The sequence below is a fragment of the Cuculus canorus genome, chromosome 8 (assembly GCF_017976375.1).
Source record: "Cuculus canorus isolate bCucCan1 chromosome 8, bCucCan1.pri, whole genome shotgun sequence".
Taxonomy (NCBI): Eukaryota; Metazoa; Chordata; class Aves; order Cuculiformes; family Cuculidae; genus Cuculus; species Cuculus canorus.
Genome location: NC_071408.1, coordinates 2336781 through 2362099, shown reverse-complemented (window position 1 = coordinate 2362099; position 25319 = coordinate 2336781). Strand labels below are relative to the sequence as shown.

Below are 25319 nucleotides of genomic sequence, written 5' to 3'. Positions count from 1 at the left end.
AAGAAAAGTTCGGGGCTTTATTTGAGCAAGTATAGAAGGATTCTATGAAAGAATTAAAAAAGACAACAGTAAGAAGTGCTTCATGAACAAAAAAAAGTTAATTACTTCCTTTAAACAAAAAGAAAATTGTGATCTTTGAAGAATTTTCCCTTCCACCCATCCCTTTCCACTCCTCTAAAAGAATGAAAAGAGCTTATTATTTCTGCAAGGACTTTCTATGAAGGTTTTTCCTCATTAAAACGTCAACCGATGTTTTCATGAGCAATTCCTCTGTATAGACTGGAAGAACACCAGCAATAATTAAAAGCCTTTTGTGTCACATAGGCAAACCCTGCTGCATTACTGCGGAGCCACAGAGGAGCGGAACGCAACACAACTTTCCCACAGTAGTGACAGCTTTAACTCAACCCCTCCATGTCCTAACGCACAGCTCGAACACTACCACCTACAAACTATTTTTGTTGCTTGTACCGAGAACCCATTCCCACCCAAGACCGAGCAGTGAAAATGGGGTCTGGCAGCTGACGGGAGGTGTTCTTATGAAGAACCACATATCATCTTAAATACTCATATTAGGTTGGTGCAAAAATAATTGCCGTTTTTACCCATTGACTTTAAATCCATCTAGCTCAGCTTGGAATAGAATTTATTCATCAATATAAGAACTGTTAAATCAACACATTTTTGCCAACAAGGCTATTCCCAGAGTGTAAATTCTAGAGTCCTGGAATTGATAAGTCCTTTGAAGGTGTTTTGAGCTGCTGTTTGGTTGTGGAAAACCTCTTGCAGGGAGCTGAGATGTTTGAAATCATGGTCACGGGTAGGAGAAAGGGCTGGGGAGGAAGCTCCTGGGGGCAGTTTCATAGCCCAGTTCGTCCAGCCACTGCGTTGTCATCACATAGAATCCATTTTCCATCACATGTCACAATGCTATGGAGAAATGAATAGGTTTTGTTGAGAAAAAGAAGAGCAGAACAGACTCAGTAACGATGATTTTCTGGATTTTGGCTCAGCTTGTGCAGCCCCATCTGTGGAGCTTTTGAATTTTCCAGCTTGGTGCAAAAGTCAAACAACTGTTGAATGGTCGGCGTTGAGCTCTTCTGCAACCTCCCAAGTTATTTTGCATGGGTCTGCTTCAATCCTGGCCCTCAGCTGGCTGTCATCTATCGCAGAAGGACATCCACTACACACTTCATCTTCAAGGCTCTCATTTCCATCATGGAATTTTCAGAACCCCTGTTGAGCTGTACATTCGTTGATGATCTCCTGGCCAACCTCTTGGTTGATATCACTGACAGTTCCTGCTGCTTTACATCCCCGTTTAAACTCAGAAAACAAAAATCACTCAAATTTGCTTTCTTCCCCCATTTAATTTAACAATATAATATTAAAAAAAGAACAAACAGTGACAACAAAACCTGTAACATAAATAAGTAGAGTGAATTCCACCCTTTCAAGCAATCCACCTGCATGGAGACAGTTAAAGATTGAAGCCAAAATACCCATCACAGTTTACAATGACAAAACTGGCAATTATTTTTTGCTCTAACCTAATATTTTCTTTAGCCACGAAGCAGCCCAGGACGTTTCAAGTCTTCCCTACCATCTACTAAGACGGCATGAAGTTCCAAGAGAAAAAAAAAACCTTTTCCACAAGGCTCCAAAACTGATCCAATAAGGAAGTGATTCTCTCACAAATTAATTACCCTAATCTATTTAGGCAGATATAATTCTGTTGTAGCTCAGAGTAAGGTAATTTTCATTCACTAGGGAAAAAAACCAACAGAACCCTGTTAAACCTTACAAAACGCACATTAAAAACCATGGAACACTTCACGTGTATTAAGAAATACTGATAAACCCCTGCCTTATGTTAAGTTTTAAGTACGTAAATAATGATTAAGAAAATTATTGGATTTGGAAAAAAAGAAGTGAAATAAAATCTCTTTTTTGGGAAGCTTTATTTACTTTCCCATGGGAAAGTGTCCAAATTCTCCCCTCCCTCCCTTTGCAAGCTGTAAGCCTTTATAAATGAATTAATTGGTAATTGAAAACAACCCAGAAAACTAACAGAGTAAGTTAAAAATCCCAGTTAAAAGAGTCACTATCTTTTAAACTGGCTGGAAGAACGTGACACGCCACAGGATTTATCATAACTAGTAAGCCTGCTGCTTATTTTCACTATGATTTTACGCAGGAATTATCACTGTTACAAAAATGAGCCCCACGTTCCTTCCCCCTTCGTACGATGTGCCCAGAATTTTGCTCTTAAACGACACCACTTCACCTGCCAACTAAAAGTCGGCAAGAGAACCAGCTGGCTACTGTTCCTAAAAATACCTCAAAGCCTTCAAGCGCTGCCTCAACAATTGTCAGAGCAATCAGCTCCGACAGTGAAAAACCCCACGGCAGCGACCATTTGGCAAATGTCCTTGGCACCGCGGGGGACGTTTGCAGCCTGTTTCATGGAATGCTAGAATAGTTTGGGTTGGAAGGGACCTTAAAGATCATCCAGTTCCAAACCCCTGCCATGGGCAGGGACACCTGCCCCTGGCTCAGGCTGCCCAAGGCCCATCCAACCTGGCCTGGAACACCTCCAGGGATGGGGCAGCCACAGCTTCCCTGGGCAACCTGGGCCAGGGCCTCACCACCCTCATGGGGAAGAAATTCCTCCTTATGTCCAGTCTCAGTCTGCCCCTCTCCAGTTTATCCCCATTGCCCCTCGTCCTATCCCCACAAGCCTTTGTGAACAGTCCCTCTCCAGCTTTCCTGTAGCCCCTTCAGGTACTGGAAGGTCACTCTAAGGTCTCCTGGGAGCCTTCTCTTCTCCAGGCTGAACAACCCCAACAATCTCAGCCTGTCCTCGTAGGAGAGGTGCTCCAGCCCTCGGCTCATCCTTGTAGCCTCCTCTGGACTCGTTCCAACAGCTCCATCTCCTTCTTATGTTGAGGATTCCAGAACTGGACACAGTCCTCCAGATGAGGTCTCACAAGAGAGGAATATAGGGGCAGAATCCCCTTCCTCGCCCTGCTGGCCACGCTGCTTTGGATGCAGCCCAGGATACAGTTGGCCGCCTGGGCTGCAAGCGCAGGGAAGCTGTGGCTGCCCCATTCCTGGAGGTGTTCCAGGCCGGGTTGGATGGGCCTTGGGCAGCCTGAGCCAGGGGGAGGTGTCCCTGCCCATGGCAGGGGGTAGAATTGGATGATCCTTAAGGTCCCTTCCAACCCAAACTATTCTATGATGTTCTCAAGACTATGCACTTCAATGTTAAATCCTGTAACTTAAGGTGTTTACTTGGATTATAACAATTGCTTCTGGGTTTATAGCATGAAGTGAGAAATGGGACATTTGGCTCAGAGCTTTACAGTATCGTTGAACACAAAGGCATTTGTTATTTTCAAAGATGAAACATTGCTGCACACTGAGCACTGAAAAGAAGTCGGTGAGAGAAGAGCTTGCACACCAACTTCCCCCACAAATTCTTAACAGGTCAGCATTCATAAAACATGCTTATTGCTGTTCTCAACTCTATAGGAGCTGGAACACAAGCTTCAGGGCTGGAATATATTTTTCTGCAGAAAATCATAACACGCTTCTGTCTGCAGGGCAGTCATTCCACACCACTGCTGCTCTCTACTGGTTTCAATCATTTGATGTTCCTTTCATCTCCTGCAGCCATCATTCCGTGCTACGGAAAACAGAAATTTCAAGAGATGATGTACATTGGGAAACCTGGTCGTGCTTGTCTACACATTGACTCTGCATCTATTACTACATTAAATCGAGGTTGAATGAGTTTTCATTAACGTTTCTCAGTGAAAAAGGGTCTCCCTCAGCTGTAGAACTATGTCTAGAGAACACACCCTAAATTAATAACGCACAAAGCAAAAGGATTGATGTAAAACCTCCCTAACGAGCAATTTGAATCGCAGTACGGAGACCAGTGTAATATCAACCACTGCTTTCTCTTCTCTCTCCACACAACATCAAATGTATTTCAAAAGCCAAGGGTAGAAAAGCTGAAAGGGGGGAGAGAAATGTTCTCTAGTGAGGGTGAGGAGGCCCTGGCCCAGGTTGCCCAGAGCAGTGGTGGCTGCCCCATCCCTGGAGGTGTTCCAGGCCAGGTTGGATGGGGCTCGGAGCCCCTGATCCAGTGGGAGATGTCCCTGCCTGTGACAGGGGGTGGAATTAGATGGGCTTTGAGGTCCCTTCCAACCCAAACTATTCCATGATTCTATGAAAGCCACGGAATCACCGTGCCTTTCCTATCAGCACAGCCCAACTGCAAACAACCCCATGTTATGTCCTTCAACTTTAAATTCACTCAAATATCAGGACCTGAGCAGGTGCCGGGTGACACAAAAGCAGGATTGCCACTAAAGTGCAACTTGTTGATTAAGCTAAAATCTAGTTTTGTGTTTTATAGTTCCATGCGCTTTTCTGAAAAGATTTAGTACATGGGGTAGAGAAGAGCCTGTCACAGGAAGACACAAAAAGAGACAAAGGGCACCACCTACTAAATGAGGTTAAATAGTTCTTGGAGGTTAGATATTGTTCCTGGAGCAGAAGGGAGGAAGGAGAATGTCAGAATTAACGATTTCTATCTCATACACAATTGCGTTCCCCAAACCACTCAGAACGGTGTCCTGTCACTCATCTGATGCCAAACGCATGCACAGTGTGGAAGATATGATCATCAGACATGGAAATGGATAGGAAACAGTTCACAACACGGTTCCCTACTCGAGCATAGAGGAGACCTGGGAAACAAGCAAAAAGCCTGCCTGGAAAGTATCAGAAAATGAACTTCTCAAGGAGAAGGGGAAAACCCAGCCCACAAGACAATCTGGCAGCAAAAGCAGGCCGGCCTGCCAGCCACTGGCAAGCACCGAAATCCTGGGCAAGGCAAAGGAAAACATGTGGGTTGGAGTCACCTGAGCCTCTGTGGTAATCGCTCAGGTCTGGCCAGAGCTCTGCACCTCAGTGTCTGCCACACCAAGCTGTTCCTCTCCAAAAGCTTCTGCAACCGCCCGTGGCATGAGGCTGATAAAGCAGTCACAGAGTGTTCACCAATTTAATAAATCCATGTGGTTAATCAAAAAGGCATAGGACTTAATTGTATAAAAGGCAACTTAACCCATTAAAAACCCCATTTAACCTCACTGTCAGAATACCAGGGAAGAAAAAAGTTGAGAAATAGAAAACTAAAACTTCCATGTGGCTTATTAACAATTCCACATTACACTGCGCTGCACTACGAGACTCAAACCAGTGTTACAAGTAAAAAACACGTGCCAGAGGTTTGTTTACATCAACTTATTTAGGAAAAACTTCTTCATGGAAAGGGTTCTCAAGCACAGGAACGGCGGCCCAGGGAGGTGGTTCAGTCACCATCCCTGGAGGTGTTTAAAAGAAGGGTAGATGAAGTGCTTAGGGACATGGTTTAGTAGTGCACAGATTGGAGTTGATGATCTCAAAGATCTTTTCCAACCTAGGGATTCTATCATTCTATGGCTTTATTGGGAAATCAACGGGATTTTTCCCAAAACAAAGCCAAGCTCGTGCTTTTTTTACTGTGGAAGTACTTCATATGTCAGATCGCAGCGCTGCTTGGTCTGGATGCTTATTCTCTGAGGTCAGAAAGGACCATGGCTTTTACAACAGACTCACATATTCAAACTCTTCTGCTCTTTAGGCTGGTTTAAAGGCCATGAGGTTTGAGCTGGTGCCCCAGCATCGCCTCTGCCCTGCCCCTTGCTAAGCAGTGCCCAACTGCAGCTGCGTTTGATAAAGGCACAGGCCTGGAAACTTAATTCCTTACAGTTCTCATTAAAATAGGCAGAAGGGTAAGGGACAGATTTGGACCCTGGCAGCAGAGACGGCAAAAAATCCACGTAGGAACGGAAACATTAGGACTGGGAGAAAACCCTTTGTCAGATACTGAGCATTTTCAGCAGTATCAGACATGGGAAGTTATCTAAAGGACAAAATACTGGAGAAGGACGAGCTTTGGAAACGTAATTCCTGATGTAAAGTGGTTGTTTGCCTCATAACCAGGGGTGTGTTTCCACGTGAGTGCCAATCTCTGGGAAGGGACATTTCTATACACCACAAGATGCCTTCTGGCTCATCTGACCATAACCACGCTCCCAGTGCTGCCGATCAGAGCAGGCACAGCCAAACACTCCACAGAGGAGGTTATAAACCTCTCTTTGAATATCTATATTTGTCTATAACATGTTCTGGTCATGAAGCCTGAAGAGTTGGAGCACTGCCACTCCTGTAGCACTTTTTCTATGAGGAAGGGCATCACTGCACACATTGATCTCAAGAGTGATTGTGCTTTTCTAATCGTTTTCAACAGTCTGAAAATCTGAACTTTTAACATATAACTTGTAAGATTTACAAACTTGAACAAAACCATTTCTCTTCCCTTGGTTCTGCACAGCAACGAGCACAAGGCCATGCTGAAAACACTTGTGGTTTATCACTAACAGCTGTGCTACCTCTGAATATTAAAGCCTGAACTCTTGCATTATTTTTCCTCCCGATGCCGCCTTTTCTGCACCCCCACCATTTACCTGGCAGTGACTGAAATTTATTTCTTCAAAAATCAAGAAAAGTAAAGACACTTTAAGTGTAGTTTTAGACAGGCTGAGAGACTCTGGCAAACCGAGCCTCCCTCGCTTTTGCTAACTCCAAATATTCCTGTTTTAATACTCTGTAACAGACGCTAACCTACACTGATTCATAAATACGGCTTCTGACTCTGGAAAACCCACTCGGAATTCTCAAACTCACTGGATACCTGCACTCCAGCCCATGCCAGCTGATGCAATGCTAAAGTCTCTGCATTTCTTGCACCGCCATGCCCCCTGCTGCAAACCTGCAGAACAAACTCGGAGCAGGCATTGCCAAGTGCAACCGAGCACAAAAATCACTGAGAATCACAGAATAATAGAATAGTTTGGGTTGGAAAAAAAATGTAAAGATCATCCAGTTCCAACCCCCTTGCCATGGGCAGGGACACGTCATCCTAGATGCATAAATGCTGTATTTCGGTGCAGTGACAGAAAACTTTAAAGTAGGAAAGGAATTTTTAAAGCCATTTTATGTTACCAAGTGTCACAGCAACCCTGTGGGCCAGAAAACAGCCCTCCAGTGCAAGTGAAGTGGAATAACAGAACCTTGCTTATTTTCAAAGGTCTCTAATTCAGAAAGGACATCTCTTGCAAACCAGATTTCTCTGATATGAATATAGACCTTTTTACTTTCACCGAGTTCGCCCACAGGGAAATACAAGAGGAAAGTAGCAATCGCTAAAAGAAATAAGTTATCACCACATGAAGTTTTAACCCTGTAAAACAGAACTAATGATCTCAAAGCACTTGATACACCCCATCCTGCACACATGGAAACTGAGAGCAGGGATTTCTTGCAAAAATGTTAGGACTGGAATAAAAAGAACCAAGTTCAGCATAAAACAACTTCTTTAGAGAAAAAAGCAAACAGCAATGAAAACGAACCAGTTCCCCCCTGGCTGCTCTCAAGTTCTTCTGTGTCTACTTTCATTATATTTGGATCATTTATCTTTGAATAAGAGACAACAATCCTTTGGGTGGATTTATCCCTCTATTACTGTGGTGTACTGATAAAAATCAGACCCAGAACTGAGGCTACAATACTCCTGTTGCAGGGGTGGTCTTTTAAGCTCATGTGAACACGCCACTTCACACGAGTCTACCTTGAACCTTGTTTTGGACTTACAGAACATATGTTATAGAATCCTAGAATCATTTGGGTTGGAAGGGACCTTAAAGCCCATTCAGTTCCACCCCTGCCATGGGCAGGGACACCTCCCACTGGCTCAGGCTGCCCAAGGCCCATCAACCTGGCCTGGAACACCTCCAGGGATGCGGCAGCCACAGCTTCCCTCGGCAACCTATTTTACTCCGACAATTTAATTATTGAAATATTCTTTTGACCATAATAATAATCATTAAAAAAAGGCAATGAAAACTTATTTGGGAGTAGGGACAAGTGAAGCAAATGTTTGCATGATTCTACCATCATTTTCATTGAAGAAAAATGAATACTCCAGCAGTTAGAGCCAAAACCACCTCAAGTCCTAAGGGACAGAGCTCCAGGTCCCACTTTGGAAGTACCTCGACAGGGCAGACCTCACGGTGTACAACTGGGATAACTATATGCCCACACTTGGCAGGACACCAACTTTTACTTAAAAGGCAGATTGCTAACGTGCAAGGCAAGCCCCATCGCTTGGATGCATCTATTTCACTGTTTCCTACCTTAATGGCATCATCAACATGCAAAAGAAGTGTGTGGTGTGGTTTTCCCACATCAAATAGCTCCAAGCTCTCAGAATCACAGCCTCTACCACTTCAGGATGCTCATGGCAGTGACTGGAATGTCAACCACAACTACACACCAGCTCCTACAAACACTTTTTAAAGCAAATGGGAAACGAAGGAACTCCACAATCACGAGAGCATTTGCTGTAGCTGTTCCTGCCAGTGAATAAACACCACTGCTATAAACAAAAGCCTACGCTAAGACTACAGAGGAGATGCTTGATGGACCCTGAAGCTTCATTGCTATCATTCTGCACTCTAAAAAAAGGGAGAAGGAAGACAGAGAGAGCACCATCCATCCCAAAGAGAGAGTCCAGCTGATCAACTGTCCTTGTAACTGCTGCAATACTGGTTGTGGCTCATGAAGAATACTCTAGAATTGGTAACAGTCAAGCCCAAACTCTGTGTCCTTCACCACATCAGACATCTGCCCCAATTCCCCTGGGCCTTGCATTTGAAAACAAAACACTGTTAATTATTTAAAGCTCTTGCCATCAGAGCTAATGCATCAGTTAACCACGTCCCAGCTCCAGCTACGCTCTGAGCAAGTGGCTCATCATCAAATAAATACTGAAAACAAGTCCCAAGTCATAAAAGAAATAATTCACTACAAAAGATCTGAATGTCTACAAAAGATCTGAATGTCTGCAACAGTTTCTTATTTGGCTGCTGCCAAGAAATGGTTTAAGGGAGCCTTGATATCAAGTTTTTAACTGGAAATCATGTAAGTGAGCACACACAATAAATTGTAATTTGGCATCAAAAGGTTTCAGTGACTTTTATGACTTCAGGTGACTGTTACTAACACCTGCTTTTATGACCAGCTTAAACACTTACCTACTAATTCCTTCACGGATATCATTCACAGCTGCCAGAAGTTTCTGCAGACCTAAATAAGCTTCTTCAAAAGAAGACTTTGAAGTCACAGCTCCTGCATTGGGGTCCAACTTTTGGAAAATTTCAATACTAATATAAGGAAAAAAGAATAGACATTGAAAAGCAGCTAATAATAATCCTCAAAATTCAGAGAAAAACAATATATATTGTATGCATTGTATTTGGACTATTAAAAAAAACAAGGTCAAATGTAAATCTATACTAAAACCACATTATCTAAAATAGTCTTAGAATACATAGTAGAAAATCTGTGCCATACAAGTGTATTCCTGTTTAATATTTTCCTTGGTGACTGTTCTGTAAGAGTATTTCACCTTTGACTTAAATAGATTTATCACTAAGCTTCACTTGAGAATGAAACAGTCTCTTCAACGCAGAGCATGACCTGAGTATACCTGAGTAAGCCTCTCTTTGAGGAGAACTCTGAGGTTAAAGAAGACAATCCAAGTGCCTTCCATCAATTTTCCAAGCAGCTCTGTTCTCTAGATTCACTGGAATTGGCTTGATAGCTTCCCAGCAACAGTTGCGCTGGGATGATGAGCTGCCACGCACTCAGGAGGAATTATCACCACAGGTGTGAGATCAGCAGTGTTGTCTTCAGACGAGCAGGGAGTGTGAAGTGACCTTTGATTCTAAAATCTCTTCCTCTTTCCCTAGTGTGGTCCTTAACAGGTGGCAAGAGCCAACAGCTCAGCTACCTTTTTATTATAAACACTAATGATGGCATAACATCAAGACTGGGGGGGCGTAAATCTCATGCACTTCTGAGTTTAGAAAATGAGAAAGGAAATTCATCGCTAGATTCTGAATATCATAGAATCATTAGGTTGGAAAAGACCTTTGAGAGTATCAGCTTCAACTGTACCTGTCCACTACTAAATCATATCCCAAAGTACTCTGCAATACGGATTGCAGAGTGAAAAATTTTGCTTAACGAGAAAACTTACTATATTTCAAATTGCTTAAAGTGCAAAAAGAACAGTAAATGAGTTTGCATCAGCTAGTAAGCCTGCACCCAACGAGCAAAAAAAACTTAGAGCTTGAATGTCTCTTTTTTAATGGATTAAGATGAGACTTCTGTGGATGTCTCACATTTATAGCTCTTACAGGGTTTTCAACAGCATGGGATTGGAACAAGATGATCTTTAAGGTCCCTTCCAACCCAAACTATTCTATAATTCTCTAAAGCAACTTAGTTCAGTCACTGTCCAGAAAGAAAGCAGCAGACTAGACAGATCACTGACCACATCCACACAACATTTATACGCTTCTGACTTTTTTGCCTGATTTTTTTTGTCGATTTTGATTAATTACTAACAGCTTCTTCTATATAATACGAAAAAAAGGCATTTTCTGGACTGTGTTTGTTTGAATGTTATGTAAGGTTATGTAGACGTTCCAAATTTCTTTAGCACACTGTACCTGTATAAGTTTATCGTATTCCATACACCTTCAAGGACTGACCAGATTTCCTGGTGCCTGTTTTCCTGAGCTACATAAAAGCTTGGATGTAACTTCTTTCCTTCGCAGTTTTGAAGACCTGGTGTCGTCGATTCCATTTTTTCACATGCAGCATTTTCTGAAAGAACCATGGTGTCTTCTGATAAATCCTGCTCACTGTCTGACCTCACCTTATAAAACAGTTTAGCAAACAAATAATGAGTGTATTTGGTTCCTAGCTTCTACTTTTAGTTAAAGCAATGCTCAAAAAACAGCAAGGCAATCTCTTCTAATCATAAACATCCTTATTACAGTCTCTGTGTCTAAAGCATCTCTGTCAGCCACCAAGTCTTTACATGCATATACCGGAACTCCCACAGGAAGGGAATGGAAGCAAATGCAAACCCTATGCCAAAGCTTCCCAGCACGGTGAGCTGGTATAAACGGTAACCGATTCTTACTCTTAGAATCATAGAACGGTTTGTGTTGGAAGGGACCTTAAAGCCCATAAAGTTCCAACCCCCTGTCATGGGCAGGGACACCTTCCACTGTATCTTACTCTATCTCACAACTGATGACATATTTTCCTCTGCAAAAGCACGAAGCATTCATCTACTCATTTGGTGAACTGGTTCACTAATTCGTCCAGGTCAAACTGAAACAGATCTGGCCCAACGCAGTCTGTGTGTGCAGTCAAAACACCCGTCAGGACGACGATGTGAGGAAACGAGTTTTCGGACAGAAAGCCTGCTTCTGGCAGCACCAATCATGCAACTGCAGACTTTGACAGGATCATAGAATCACTTGGTTGGAAAAGGCCTTTGAGATGGAGTCGAACCATACCTGTCCACCACTAAACCAAATCCCTGAGCACCTCATCTACTTGTCTTTTAAACACCTGCAGGGCTGGGGACTCCACCACCTCCCTGTGCAGCCTTTCAGTGAAAAATTTTTTCCTGATGTCCAAACTGAACTTGCCCTGGCGCTACCTGAGGCCATTTCCTCTCATCCTCATCAGGGAGAGCCAGTGGGAGAAAACAGAAAGTAGTTAATAGAATTATAGAATAGCTCGGCTTGGAAGGGACCTGAAACATCATCCAGTTCCAATCCCCTGCCATGGGCAGGGACACCTCCCACTGGCTCAGGCTGCCCAAGGCCCATCCAACCTGGCCTGGAACACCCCCAGGGATAGAGCAGCCACAGCTTCCCTGGGCAACCTGGGCCAGGGCCTCACCACCCTCATGGGGAAGAAATTCCTCCTTATGTCCAGTCTAAATCTGCCCCTCTCCAGTTTATCCCCATTGCCCCTCATCCTATCCCCACAAGCCTTTGTGAGCAGTTCCTCCCCAGCTTTCTTGTAGCCCCTTCAGGTACTGGAAGGTCACTCTAAGGTCTCCTCAGAGCCTTCTCTTCTCCAGGCTGAAGAACCCCAACTCTCTCAGCCTGCAGCATATTTGCTACATAAAAGTGAAATTCGTGGTCTATTAATTTTAAACGCACTCTAACAACAACATTCCCTGCAATAATTTGTTGAAATTATGGCAATAATTAGAAATCTAAGCCAGGTTTGTAACATGAACATGGAACAACTTTCAAAGGATGTCAGATGAACAAATACTAAAGCTGCCCCTACCTCGGCAAGCGTCTGCTGTAGTTTATTCACTTCAGTGTACGCCGAAGGAAGCACACCGTTATAGTCTGACCTCGAGGTGAAAGCATGGAGGAGTTTTTTAGATTCCTGGAGCAAGATACGTGCTGTTGAGAGGTCGACTGTTTTACCTGATATTTAGAGACCAATACGAGAAACAGAAAAAAAAAGTATTCAATGTTAGGATTTATCAGACTTCAGAGGCAAATTTTTAATAATCAAATACATGGATTAACTGAAGCACAAAAAAGCCTTGAAAATGGTTCAGAAGCATAAGATAAAACAGTCTTGAGGGAAGCATGTGCAAGGTTAAGAGCTCTCACTTCTGAGTCAAACCTTCCACATTTATCCCAGGATCTGGCAAGGGGATCAGCTGGCATAGCCAAAATAACTCTGCAGAACAGCAACATCCCAAAAGGTGGGTATCTGTTAAAATCAAGTTCTTAAAGGCGCCTTTAAGTCAATGAGGGAGGTTTGTTTGGTTTTTCTGTTGGTGTTTTTTACAACAAACCTCCCTGCCCTCATCTACCATATTAAGTAGTTGTTCTTCCTCCATAATTCCTTTGGCAAATGCAGATCATTTGGCCGCACATAATGTGGTGGCAAAGGAGGGAGGGGGTTATCTGCCATTTAAAAACAGTTCGGCAGCTTTCGTGCCTATTGATATAAATATTCATCAAAATGCCTTTTGCAGGTCCATAGAGATGAGTGAACCAAATTCCTACATGCCCGATAGCGTCTGTGCATCTGCAAGTCTTTCTTCTGCATGTATATATTGAATTCCTACAGAGAGGAATGGGAAGCAAAGGCAAACCCTATGCCAAAGCTTCCCAGCATGATAAACTGGTAGAAACAAGAACTGCTTCTTACTCCCTGTCCAATGACTGATGGCACATTTTCCTTTGCAACAGCACAAATTATTCATTTCCTCATTTGTCTTTGTAACAAAAGCAGAACACTAAATTACCAAAAACAAAACAAAAAAACCCAAAACACTTCAGGAATCGTTTTCATGATTTTTGCAGATGGGTTTTGGACCACCTGGAACCAGAGCCTGGACAGACTTGAACCGGCAAAGCTTTCTTTTTTTCTTTTTTAATTGTAATTCATAGCTCATCGATGTTAGCTCAATTCTGGCCTTAAGGCTACAAAACCCATGTGGGGATGTTGTCACCAACCTGGGACTTTAATTGTGCACTGACACAAAAGCAGACAGGACTGTGCGAGATGTCCCTGCATTTGGATAATCGTAAATGGCAGAAAAAGCAGAAGAGGAGGGAAAGGGCATTACTATTTAAACACACAGAACCCATGCCTTATCGAAGGATCTCCTGCTGCAACTACTAAAAGCAGAACTAAGAGGTTTTTCACCATTTACAATTAATGTTCTCCCAGATTTTTACCTGAACAGAGGTGTTTATCCAGACATTCAATGGTTGAAAGTAAACTCCTTGGCACAACATAACCGAAAACAGCCATCCAGTGTTTTTTGTAACACTTCAGCAAGTTTGCCAATGTCCACGGTGGCTTCAGATACAGTATCTGAAAGACAATACACTATGAATTCAAAGGAACATTTTCTGATAAGCCACAGAGGCTTATCAGCAATAAAGTCAAATCTTACCTTACCCCTCCTAGCTATGAATTGGAATCTAATAAAAATCATGGTGGTCATGGAGGTCAGGCTGGATGGGGCTCTGAGCAACTTGATCTGGCTGAAGACATCCCTGCATACTTGCAGGGCTGCTGGACTGGATGGCCTTCATAGTCCCTTCTAACCCAAATCATTCTATGATTCTATAAGTTGAAAATGCCTTCTACATAAATATTTCTTTTCTCTTTACAGTGCTTCTGGAAGAGTGAGTGTTCAGAGGTTCTCATTAACCCTCTTTTAATTCTCTGTCTGCATTGCATCCGATTTAGCTATGAAGAATTCTATCCACACGGTACGGTACCTAAAACCATCTATTTTGATGAGGAAGAAGTACTTGCAACAACACTGCCTCAGATATAAGACGTGATGAAATCATTTCTTGAAGGACATATTTACAATGCAGTGATTTAACCAAATGATAAAAGCCAAACCCCAAAATTAATGCAACCAATAGAGAGAGTTCTGAAAATTCACGCTGAACAGTCAACATCTCTGCTAACGTATTAATGAAAGACTATCAAAAATACTGCCCAGTCATCACTGGCCAAACAGGATAATCTTGTTAGAAAACAAAAGAGTAAAACTGAACACTGAACTGTTCCCAGTCAGCAAGCTGTTACGCTAGGGAATAGATGGCTTAGCTGGCTGCCTTAACACAAGTTTTAATAATATTAAAACACCAAGAACGTTTAAACCTCTTCATATACGAAATATGAAGCAAGATGACATAAGAAAGCACCTCCATCCATAGGTTTCCAAATGCGATTTTCATTTCAGTCTCCAAAATACAGGACAAAGCTTCTCCTAAGTTCTTTTCAAGGTCTGGAAGGATATTTGGGAATCGCGCAGTAAGACTTGCATCACTTCTTCCAGTATTCTTGAGTTCTGTATCTGTCAAACCAATTATAACAAAAGGTACTTATTGCAACTGTTTTTATATCTAATTTATGTTGATAATTCGCAAATAACTTGTTCTTGTAAATAAAGACAGCCTGCACCTTATGTTATAAAGCAGATGGGCTACATCTAATTAGGTTTCAAGTACTTCTAATTATACTCACTAATACTTGGCAAATTTTTAATTATGAGTTACTAACCAAAAAGATTAATTTCCCCAGAGCATCACTCATTTATAATCTTATTCCACATTTCTTTTTTTCTTTAAATAACTTATACAGCCAGTGGGGCTACTGGCAAGTGTAAGACAATGGCTTGTTAACAGTCTTTAGCTGTACTTGTATCTTTGGAAAAATGAACAGACAACCTAAGAAACAAGTTCTGCTCTTTGGGTTGAAGGTAAAAGGTACTGGCATTAAATGTAAGGGGTGATCTCAGCTCACTGAATTTTACAGCTATTAAGAATAGGACGCAAATCAGCTCTTCTGGAAAAACTTCCTAAGAAGTTCAGGGCACCCTTAGAATGACCAGACATAACGAGGAATTTAGACTAGACACAATGAGGAATTTAGACTAGACATAAGGAAGAATTTAGACTAGAGGTAAGGAGGAATTTCTTCACCATGAGAGTGGTGAGACCCTGGCCCAGGTTGCCCAGGGAAGCCGTGGCTGCCCCATCCCTGGAGGTGTTCCAGGCCAGGTTGGATGGGCCTTGGGCAGCCTGAGCCAGTGGGAGGTGTCCCTGCCCATGGCATGGGGTGGAACTGGGTGATCTTTAAGATCCCTTCCAACCCAAACCACTTTATGATTCTATTAACACAGAAAATTCATACTGTGTTTTTTCTCTATAAAACATAAATATTTGAATTTCCGACAACTCTAAGAGGCAGATTTTTTAACAAAGGTCTCAAACTTTCAGAAAACCATTTACCTTTGAAAATAAAAAACCTGTCCCAAACAAAAAGTGTTCCTAAGGTTTCAAAGTAAAAAATTGAAGTTACAGTAGAAACTACTCTCCCTCTCCTATACCCATTTTACGTGTCGCCAAACCCAGTCTATGCAGGTGTGCACATGAAACAAGCTTACCGCATCTCAACTGCTGCAGCTCAATGGAGTTCTGCTGCCTGTTAACCCTCAGGTTCTGTAGAGCAGTAACCAAATCAGCTTTGCAGAATGCCTTGACCTCACTCACAATGGCTTTATTGCATAAATTTTTATCGTCCCTGGAAGAAGACGATTAATTCTTGAGATAAAACTGACATTATTACATAGGAAGTAATAAAAGTAACACACTGAAAAATGGTCTTAGGTAAGCTTATTTTGTAAGCTTCATTATAAACAGTTTTCTTTCTCAAGCAATTGGAAACAGTTCAAAGTGTTCAACAAGAAAATAAACTAAAGCAGCTATTCTGAAAAAAATAGAAACAGTGAAAAATGTTTCAGGCTCTGAGCTTGCTTTAAGTAACAAACAGCTATAAATCCTACAGCAGTGATCCCTGGTTGCTACAAGCTTGGAGTGCAAACAAGGCAATGATTCTAAGACACCAATACCTTATTCGGTTGCTGCAATAAACCCTGACTTTCAACATCACTTTTTACCATTCTTCTGGCCAGATCACTGTCTGAAATGCCGCCCTGAAGTACACATCACTCCGGCAGAACTACCATAAAGATGCAGTACTAAGCTGGATCCCAGTGCTTTCTCAAACATTCCCATTGCTTATAACAATAAAAGTTAAAGGGATTTTTGGATGAAAACCACTTCTGAACTCAACTCCTGTTCCTTACTCAGAGGAACCTAAAATGATTACCAATAGCCCCACCAATGCTGCAATTGAAAGAGTACTTTCAGCAGCAGCCCAGTCCATACATATCACCCGACACGAACCAACCGATACGTAGGGTCTTCATCCTGAACCTCTGCCGTGTTAGCACAGAGCAGAGCAAGCTGCTCACAGGACCATCAAGGACTATTTGCCCTATAAAACCAGCTTTGTGTCTCTTGTATCAAATTGAGAATCAATACTGCAAAGTCAGCTGTTATCCTCATAGAACAAGAGTAGAAGCAAATCTGCCTTCATCTTCTCTCTTTCCAAGAGTAATCTTCAGTGCCTATCACTCTCCCTAAGCCAGAGGCAAATTTATCTCTATTTTCCCCTCTTTCTAAGATTAACTTTTGTCAATGTTTGTCCCAATCACGTAGGCAGAAACAAAACATCCAACTGGATCTCAATCATTAACACAAATATTGTTTTCTATTTTTAACTCCAGTTAACATTTTTGTATGAGAAACTGGAATAACATCTGAAAAGCTATGCTTTAAAGAGTTTTAAAATCGAATATTCAGTAAAATAAATTCTACTTCAGGCCTCATGCACATGAAGGTGATGAAATCTATAATTTGAGCAGCCTGAGCCGATGGGAGGTGTTCCTGCTCATGGCTCGGGGGTTGGAACTGGATGGGCTTTGAGGTCTTTTCCAAACCAATCCGTTCCATGATTCTATGTACCCTTCAAGTCTAGCTTTAAGAAGGTGATTGCTCTTCAAAAAGCTTCCTTCAGAAGCAGTTCTTCATTTCAAGATATGATTTGAAAACAGTGTATTTGCATGAGACTAACTTACACCTGATAGGAGATCTAAAACCACGCAGGGACTCACGTGCAGAGTATGACAACAGCTTGAGGAAAGAGGTTCTGATACTGCAGACAACACTGTAAAACGCGATCGTCGTTGTTCTCGTCACTCAGGCCATCTGCAAATTTAGTTGAGACAGTGCTGACACATTCAGAAGTAACTTAGTTGCAGAAGTATCTCAGCGGAGTCACGGTATTGTTTTTAAGTTCAACACTACCCAAGCAAGGACAGAAAGTGCACACCAAGCACAAATCTCAGCTTTGGAGTCTGAGGTTCTACTGCACTCAAAACCATCATGGTTTTGCCAGAACACATGAGGTGAGCCACACACAGATTTGAGTATATTAGGGTTTGTGATGACTGCCTCGAAAGCAAAAGGACACACCATACCCTTAGCTCACAGATAATAGTAACCAGATGAATTTTCTTTAAGTAATCCCCCACCTACCGAAAGGTGTAGCAAAAAATGAGAAACAACTGATAAAACAATAGTGAACAAAACACTAATCTGAACAAAGCATTTGCGCAGCGTAGCCTGGGATGCGCTCTGAAAGCTGCTGTCAGCTATCACCCAGTTTTAATTAGCAAACAGCAGTATGAAGACTATTAAAATTTAGGTCTAAGGCTCAACCAGGTAACTGCAAGGATTAAGTACCCCAAACAAACTGATTGCACATATATTACATATTTTTTGAGAAGCAAGCTGCATGGATTGCCCCCACAATTTTGAATCTTGGTTTTTGAGAGACGTGTAGATGAACTGGACAGCAGGGACAGCCTTTTCCCGAACGTGCTGCAACATTTTCCCTTTCTTCAAATTGTCCAACTCTTGCAGAACGACCCAAGGAATTATTAACGCAAGTCTGCCCACGCCTAGAAGTGAAAACAAAAATACCAATTAAAACAAAGAGAACTTGGAAAAACCAAGCAAACTCCTACAGATAAGTATGACATCTGCTCAACATTAACATCTTTGCCAGCTGTTTTCATATTCCACGCTCAAGTGTATCTAGGATTAAAAAATTAACAACTGAGAAAGGCCAAGCTCCCACTTTCTAAGCAAACCTCAAACTGGCACCAAACTGGTTACATGTAAAACTGACAGTATTAGGCAAACAAAGGGAATAAACAATTTTCATCAACAACACGCTGACAGCAGCCCGTAGCAATGTTGTAAAGTATATTTGCAGCAACTCGCATCCTATCACACACTCCCTGTAAGGTGTAAAAGCAGCTGAAAGAATAGGCTGAAAACATCTGAAAGACCACAACAGCCACGGTGCAAAAATCATTGTCAAATAAAAGCAGCAATGATTTGTGCTAATCGCCAACCAGCATTCCTAAGCAAGAACAGGAAGTACGGATACTAGACCATGGTTTTATTGCATCCAAGTACGGCTTGAACTTTAAAACTATTATATATCAAATACCCACTCAATCAGAAAATTAAGGATGGTTCTGTTGGTCCACCTACACCGTTTTCTTTCCCATTCACATCATAAAAATACAGTTGTGAAGCAAGACATTAATATCTATCTGCTCTGCAAGAAATAGGTGAGGAATCAGCAACTTTCTGAACCTTTTGTATAATGAGTCTGGTGTAAGACCAGAAACTGGGAGCTGCTGTATTCTAATAAAGGCATCCCAGTGTACACAATGCAATGCCATTCCTAGTCTGGGAAAGAGAAATACAGTCTGACATACTCTTGAAAATTAAGTGGGCCCTTATTAAAGCAATTTTCCAGGTGGCTGGAGTAAGAACATTCATTAGCTGAAAGCGTCAAAGCACCTTAAGTATTCTGATAGATTCCAAACATTTCTAGCCACTGACACACACGAGCCTAAACCTGCTACCATTAAGTAACCAAAACCTTCACATTTAATAAAGCCAAACATTAAAACCAAGGCCTGCAATCTGAATTACTGAGAAATTGCTCACACAATGAATTCTGTGACCTTTATTTATCAAGACAGAAACAAGGCACTGACTGACTGCTTATCAGATTTTTAAATGTTTTTAAGATTTCTAGGGAAAAAAAGAACAGAAAACATCCTTACCACAAGCAAGGGATTACATGCTTAAGAGTACGTTCTTACAATTGCGAGGACTTGTTTAACTCTCGGAACTCAGGCACATTCCTGATGTGACCCTGATTCTCCATAAGTAGGTAGGCATAAGCGCAGAAGGTTCTACTTTCATAGCTAAACTTCCTTTAAGATGAAGTCTATTTGAGTGGACCGAACCAGCCTTCTGCCTCTACATGAAACCTGGTGCCATTTTAAGGAGCCCAGGTTTGTTTTTCTTCACCACAGTCTTACAATATGCTTTTTCTTAAAACATCTTCTCAATCCCCATGCATTCACATACCTGGTATATCCTCAGATTTCAGGGATCTGACAAACTCCAGGTGGCTGATCATTATATTTGTGTCTATCACCACTAATATGTTCAGACCCGAAGCAAAAGCCCCTGGGGGGAGAAAAAAAACCAGTTATGAAAAAATCATTTGTGTCCTCTCTGCTCAAACCCTTAACCAACTGTAATAACAAGTTGCAAGTAGATACCAAAGAACATCAAATCATGACATACCAGCAGAAATATTTAAATCCGGTTCTGGAAGATCTATTTCCATACTTGTAAGCTCTCCACAAGTCTGCACGACAGACAGCGCCATTGTCCTTTGAATGCGAGCAACGTGCAAGTCTTCAACTATCTGCATCTACAATGAATAAAAAGCACATATATGAAGCCAATTGTAAGTCATCATTTCTAAATTGTTCCTGAAAAAGACACTTTCACGTTGTGTTAAAACTGATTAAAAATAAACATGGAAATTTTAAGTTGGTTAAGCAAATGTAAAGCCATGAGAACCTTCTGCACATCTTCCACTGTAAGAAGTCCACAAAAGACATCCAAAACACAGCCTAGAAGGAAGACTTGTTTATGACCTTTCTATCCGACACACAAAACCTTTGTTCCATTTTTGCTACACAGACTGCAAGTTTCCTAACAGGCATTTCTTAAAAAAAATGGGTTTTTTCCAATTTCAAAGTTAGAGGATGGAAAATGAGATAGCTAGGTGTATGTAAGCAACCATGAAGGCCCCCCGTGTTGCAGGGAATAACAGAAAGGCAATCTTTTTGCCTCAAAGTTCCTGATTAGCAGTACCTTCAGCAAGTTCGTTTAGTATTTGAAAATAATACTTCATATTTTTGAAGCATAGATCATAAGCCAACAATGTAAAATGCTAGGAAAGGTCATGGAATTGTCCAGCTACACAACCTCAGTGACATGAGTTTTCAATATACCAGTCAGAAGTGTTAAATTAAAGCATTACTGACCTCTTGGTCTGTTTCTGGGTTCTGACTGTCTTGAGTGGGTGGAAAGACTTCAAAGTTCTGCAGGAAGAATGAAAAGAATATACTAACACCACAAAATACCAAGGAAGACCGAGGACCAAGCGATCCCCGTGTCAAGACTTTTGGATTACAGCTCTTTAGTGTGAAACAAGGACATCACTAACCTTTTGGACAGGCTTTATGTCCTCACCTTCCTGGTAGGAGTCAGACGTGCACAGGACTTCAAAATTCTAGAAACAAGTAGGAAGGGAAGTAGAACACATAGTGATCTCCAAGAGTGCTTTTTAGAGAACAGAGAAGCGGGTGTCTTATCAATGTTTATAAATATCTGATGGGAGAGGCGTAAAGAAGATGGAACCAGACTCTTAGCAGTGCCCATTGCCAGGACAAGAGGCAATGGGCAGAAACTGAAACACAGCAAATTCCAGCTGAAGATTAAAAAAACCCACTCTTACAGTGAAGGCGTCTGAACAGGCTGCCCAACGAGGCTGTGGAGTGTCCATCCTTTGCGACAGTCAAAATTTGACTGGACAGTGCTAGGCAACCTGCTCTACCTGACCCTGCTTGAGCACGGGGGCTGGACTAGAAGATCTCCAGAGATGCCTTCCAATCTAGGAACTAGATGATCTTTAAGGTCTCTTCCAACTCAAACTATTCTATTCTAACCTCAACAATTTCATGATCCTGTATGTAATTACTATCTTTGTGGACATACAAAGTGATGGCGGTACCATAACACGGACCAAAATCTCAAAAAAAATAGTGATAGGCATGTTACGCAAAAACAACAGCAAAAAAGTAACCACACTGAAGAGAAAGATGAGGTGTTGAGTCAAACACAAGCTAGAACTGAGGAACAAATCAATTGCAGCCAAACATGAAGGTAGGCGGGAAACACACAAATTTAGTCCTAGACCTACAAGAAGTTCTTGTGGCATCACTTTGCCAGCAACAAGCACCTGTTTGGCCAGGGAGTTTTCACTAGTTCAGTTTATTCATTCAAAAATGATACAGTCTTGTCAGCTCAAAAAAACTTCTTGACTTCTACCTAAATTGAAGGATTCCACACCCCTGGCAGCATAGTAAAGCTACGAAAGTATATGAACAGACACAGCCCTAATATGTGAGACCTTTACTCTTCTAGCCTGTTCAGCCACTTAGCAGAGAAAAGTTTTAATACGGTTTACATTGGGATCAGAAAAATCCATCTAGTTAGCTATGTGTGAGATCTGCAAGAACACAGTCTACTCAGATAAAGACCATTCAGAAACTAGCCTGAATCATCTACCTGCGTAACACAAAGCTCTGGCTCTCATTACCTGCTTAAAACTCAATGCTGTGCCTTCAAAGTCCCGTTCTTCGGTCCCCGAGTTAGCAGGAGCTTTATCAGCATCCTTTTTATTCCGTTTACCCAAGTCCCATCGCTGAGGCGTTTCAGCTGAATTGGGTGATGGTGTTCGCTTATTCATGTGCCGTTTTTTCCTTGAAAACTCCTTATATTCTTCTTCATACTCCTCTTCCCAATTCCTCGATAACGTATTTGGCTTCTTAGCAAGAGGCCTGTCACCATGCATAGTCCCTGTAGAGGTGGCAGATGGCTTTTTGGGAATTCTGATATCTTCACTCCACTTTTTTGAGCGATCTGCCTTTTCATGCGGTCCATGGGAATCATATAAAGATGACTTAAATTTTTCCAGCATAGTTTGTTCCGCTTTTAACTTTAGTTTGCGGAGTTCATCTTTCTCTGCCTTTTTCTTCAGCGCCTTGTCCCTCTGAATGGCGAAGCTATGCCAGACTCTTTTCCCTTGTGTTCCATCAGAATGACTTTTGTTATGACTTTCCCTGCTAGCAGTCACCACATCAGGATCACGTGTAGTTTTTCCATGTTTAATTTCCTTGGTTTTAAATTCTATAACGATTCTCTTCTGCTTTTCAGGCTGGATTAAAGAATTCTCTGTGGTTTTGCTTCTAGTTGGAGATTCTCCTTGAGATCTTCCACTAGAGCCATGAGAAATACTAGAACTTTCGTCTTGCTTCTTCTTTTGCCCATCTTTCTCGACTTTGAACCTACAGAAACATCCATCCCCGCCAAAAACAAAGCTCAGTTAATGTAATAGGGAAAAAAAAACACCAACCACAAAATCCCCTACACTTGCGTCAGGCAGTTCCAGCTAAACGTTTACGAGTACCAGTTCGGAATGCACTCAAATGCGAACTCACAGTCCTTGTAAATACTAAAAGTATTTAAAATCAAACTATTTTAGTTTCCATTTAACGACAGAGCAAGAATTTACCTCTGAAATTCTGCCTCTCCCTTCAAAGTACGTTTATAGGATCTTGTGTCTTCAGAGTTCTGAAAGAAGGAAAAAAAAATCCAAGGGCTTATAGAGGAAATTTCAGTTAAAAAGTCTTCATAAGATGGAACAAGATATTACTTCATGCTAGATTCACTACGATTTTGAATAAATTGACCTTGAAAAAGGCAGCCACATCCTTTGCTATAATTTAGTATTTAGTTTGTTATATTTAAGTGGAAAAACTGAATGTTGCACACTCCTAGGTTGTGAAAAGAGAAAGCTCAAATAACTGAAACACGTTTAGGATTCAAGTGTTTCATATAATTTACAAGTAAATTAGTGTGTAAAAGTATGTTAAAAAATAAAGCTACCTGAAGACTGCTTCCATCTATCCCCCAGGTAAAGCCAGAAGAGAATACTTCTATGGGAGGTTTTAGTGCAGAAAACATGTCATTTTCATCAGATTTATAATCAGGTGGAAAAGTGCGAAAGCACAGTTATGTAGACATGGCTAAGAGTAAAGACAGCCTCCAGGCAAAGAACTTGCACAGTCCTCATTTAGCAAGCAGTTCTATCCCTGCTTAGTATGTCCATGTTCCCGTTGTGGAAAAAAAAAATCCCTTATTACCCCATGCCCACAGTATTTGTGGTCTCTGGAGAAAAACACAAGCTAGTTATCTGGCTAGAAATTGCCACTTTCTGGTCAATTCAACCCTCCTGCTGTTCTAAACAGCCCCACCTTTACTCATCCTTCTATAAGACTGCTACACTGTTATGCTCTTTTTGAACACAGGGTTTGAATTAAAATAACAATAACAGGAATAAAAGAGCTGTTCCTACTTTGTCATCCTGGCCATCCAAACAGTCTTCTTTCCCGGTTTGTTTCTTCAGTTTCTTTTTAGACATCTTCAAATTCTAAAACAACAACAACACAACAGCGTTAGGTTATTATTTATATCAAGGTTTTATTTCCAGCATGAAAAAATAGATTTTAAGTGCATAAATACTCTACATATTGTTCTTTTGCTGTCTCATTATGGAGATTCCTATGGGGTTAGTCATTCACACCTCACTACCAAGAGAACCTCATGGAGAGGAGGATGGTGATCCCTTCCCACCTGGTCCAGGTACTCATCCCAGCGCCTGCTTTCCTGGCTGAGACATTCCCACCATGGAACGGCTCCTGTGCCACCGGGAGAAGGCAATATCTCCCCACAGCTTCACCCCATGCATACAGAGCAGCCCGGCCAGCCTGTGGGGATCCGAGGGGGCTGCAGGAAAGCTTCCCCAGCTCCCATTCAGAGCAGGATTCCTGGAGGGCAGAGCAGCCAGAGGCAGCTCACCTCAAACCCAGGGGAGGCGAAGCAAAGGCGCAGCTCCCTCAGACCTCCCGACCTGAGGGGCTGCAGGCCCACAGCTGCCAGCACACGCCTTCCCTCACTTCTTCCCCTCTCCTCTCTACCTCCCATCTCCTCCCTTCTTCCCCTTCTCCTCTCTTTTCCTGTTTCCCCTTCCTGTCCTGCCTTCCCTTCCCTTTCTTTCCCTTCTCCTCTGTTCTCTTCTCCCTCCCCTTCTCTCCCTCCCCTTCCCTCCCTCTCCTTCTTCCCCCTCCTTCTTCCCCCTCCCTCCCTCTCCTTCTTCCCCCTTCCCTCCCTCTCCTTCTTCCCCCTTCCCTCCCTCTCCTTCTTCCGCCTCCCTCCCTCTCCTTCTTCCCCCTCCCTCCCTCCCTCTCCTTCTTTCCCCTCCCTTTTCCTTCCCGCTTCCTCTTTTTCCTTCCCTCTTCCGCCCCCCCTTCCCTTCCCCTTCCCTTCCCCTCCCCTCACACGCTCACCTGCCTCCGAGCCCTCCGGCGCCTCAGCCGGGACGGGGATTTCCCCGCCCTCTACGCCCCTGCCCGGCGCCGCGCACCCGCCCCGGAAACTACGGACCCAGCCACGGGGCACGCTGGGAAATGTATGCGGTGTAGGGCGACCAGGGAACTGCGGCCGCGGTGCATGCTGGGATCTTTAGGCTGTACGGGGCAGTGGGAGCAGTGGTCGCGGTGCACGCTGGGAAATGTAGGCGATGCGCGGGGTCGGAAGTTGAGGCAGCGGTGCAAGCTGGGAGCTGAAGGCTGTGTG

At 42.5% G+C, this 25319-nt stretch overlaps 1 protein-coding gene across 5 annotated transcripts in view; it reads right to left on the bottom strand.

Moving 5' to 3' along the window:
• Positions 1-25129, bottom strand: part of SWT1 (SWT1 RNA endoribonuclease homolog) — a 28971-nt gene extending 3842 nt beyond the window's left edge. Inside the window, exons 1-17 of one of the 5 annotated variants that reach the window (XM_054073382.1) lie at positions 25031-25127; positions 24040-24114; positions 23197-23255; positions 22222-22969; positions 21067-21132; positions 20885-20941; positions 20133-20262; positions 19911-20012; positions 18227-18415; positions 17567-17660; positions 15995-16131; positions 14751-14902; positions 13761-13899; positions 12343-12488; positions 10692-10900; positions 9210-9338; positions 3-930 (exon numbers count right to left, since the gene is read on the bottom strand). In XM_054073382.1, coding sequence (XP_053929357.1) covers positions 861-930; positions 9210-9338; positions 10692-10900; positions 12343-12488; positions 13761-13899; positions 14751-14902; positions 15995-16131; positions 17567-17660; positions 18227-18415; positions 19911-20012; positions 20133-20262; positions 20885-20941; positions 21067-21132; positions 22222-22969; positions 23197-23255; positions 24040-24105 — 2493 coding nt within the window. In that variant the 5' untranslated portion in view covers positions 24106-24114; positions 25031-25127 and the 3' untranslated portion in view covers positions 3-860. Of the gene's footprint in view, positions 1-2; positions 931-3292; positions 3689-9209; positions 9339-10691; positions 10901-12342; positions 12489-13760; positions 13900-14750; positions 14903-15994; positions 16132-17566; positions 17661-18226; positions 18416-19910; positions 20013-20132; positions 20263-20884; positions 20942-21066; positions 21133-22221; positions 22970-23196; positions 23256-24039; positions 24115-24317; positions 24655-25030 lie in introns of those variants that run through there. The other 4 variants (XM_054073383.1, XM_054073380.1, XM_054073381.1 and 1 more) reach the window with 4 other exon arrangements.
• Between the last annotated feature and the right edge of the window lie 190 nt (positions 25130-25319).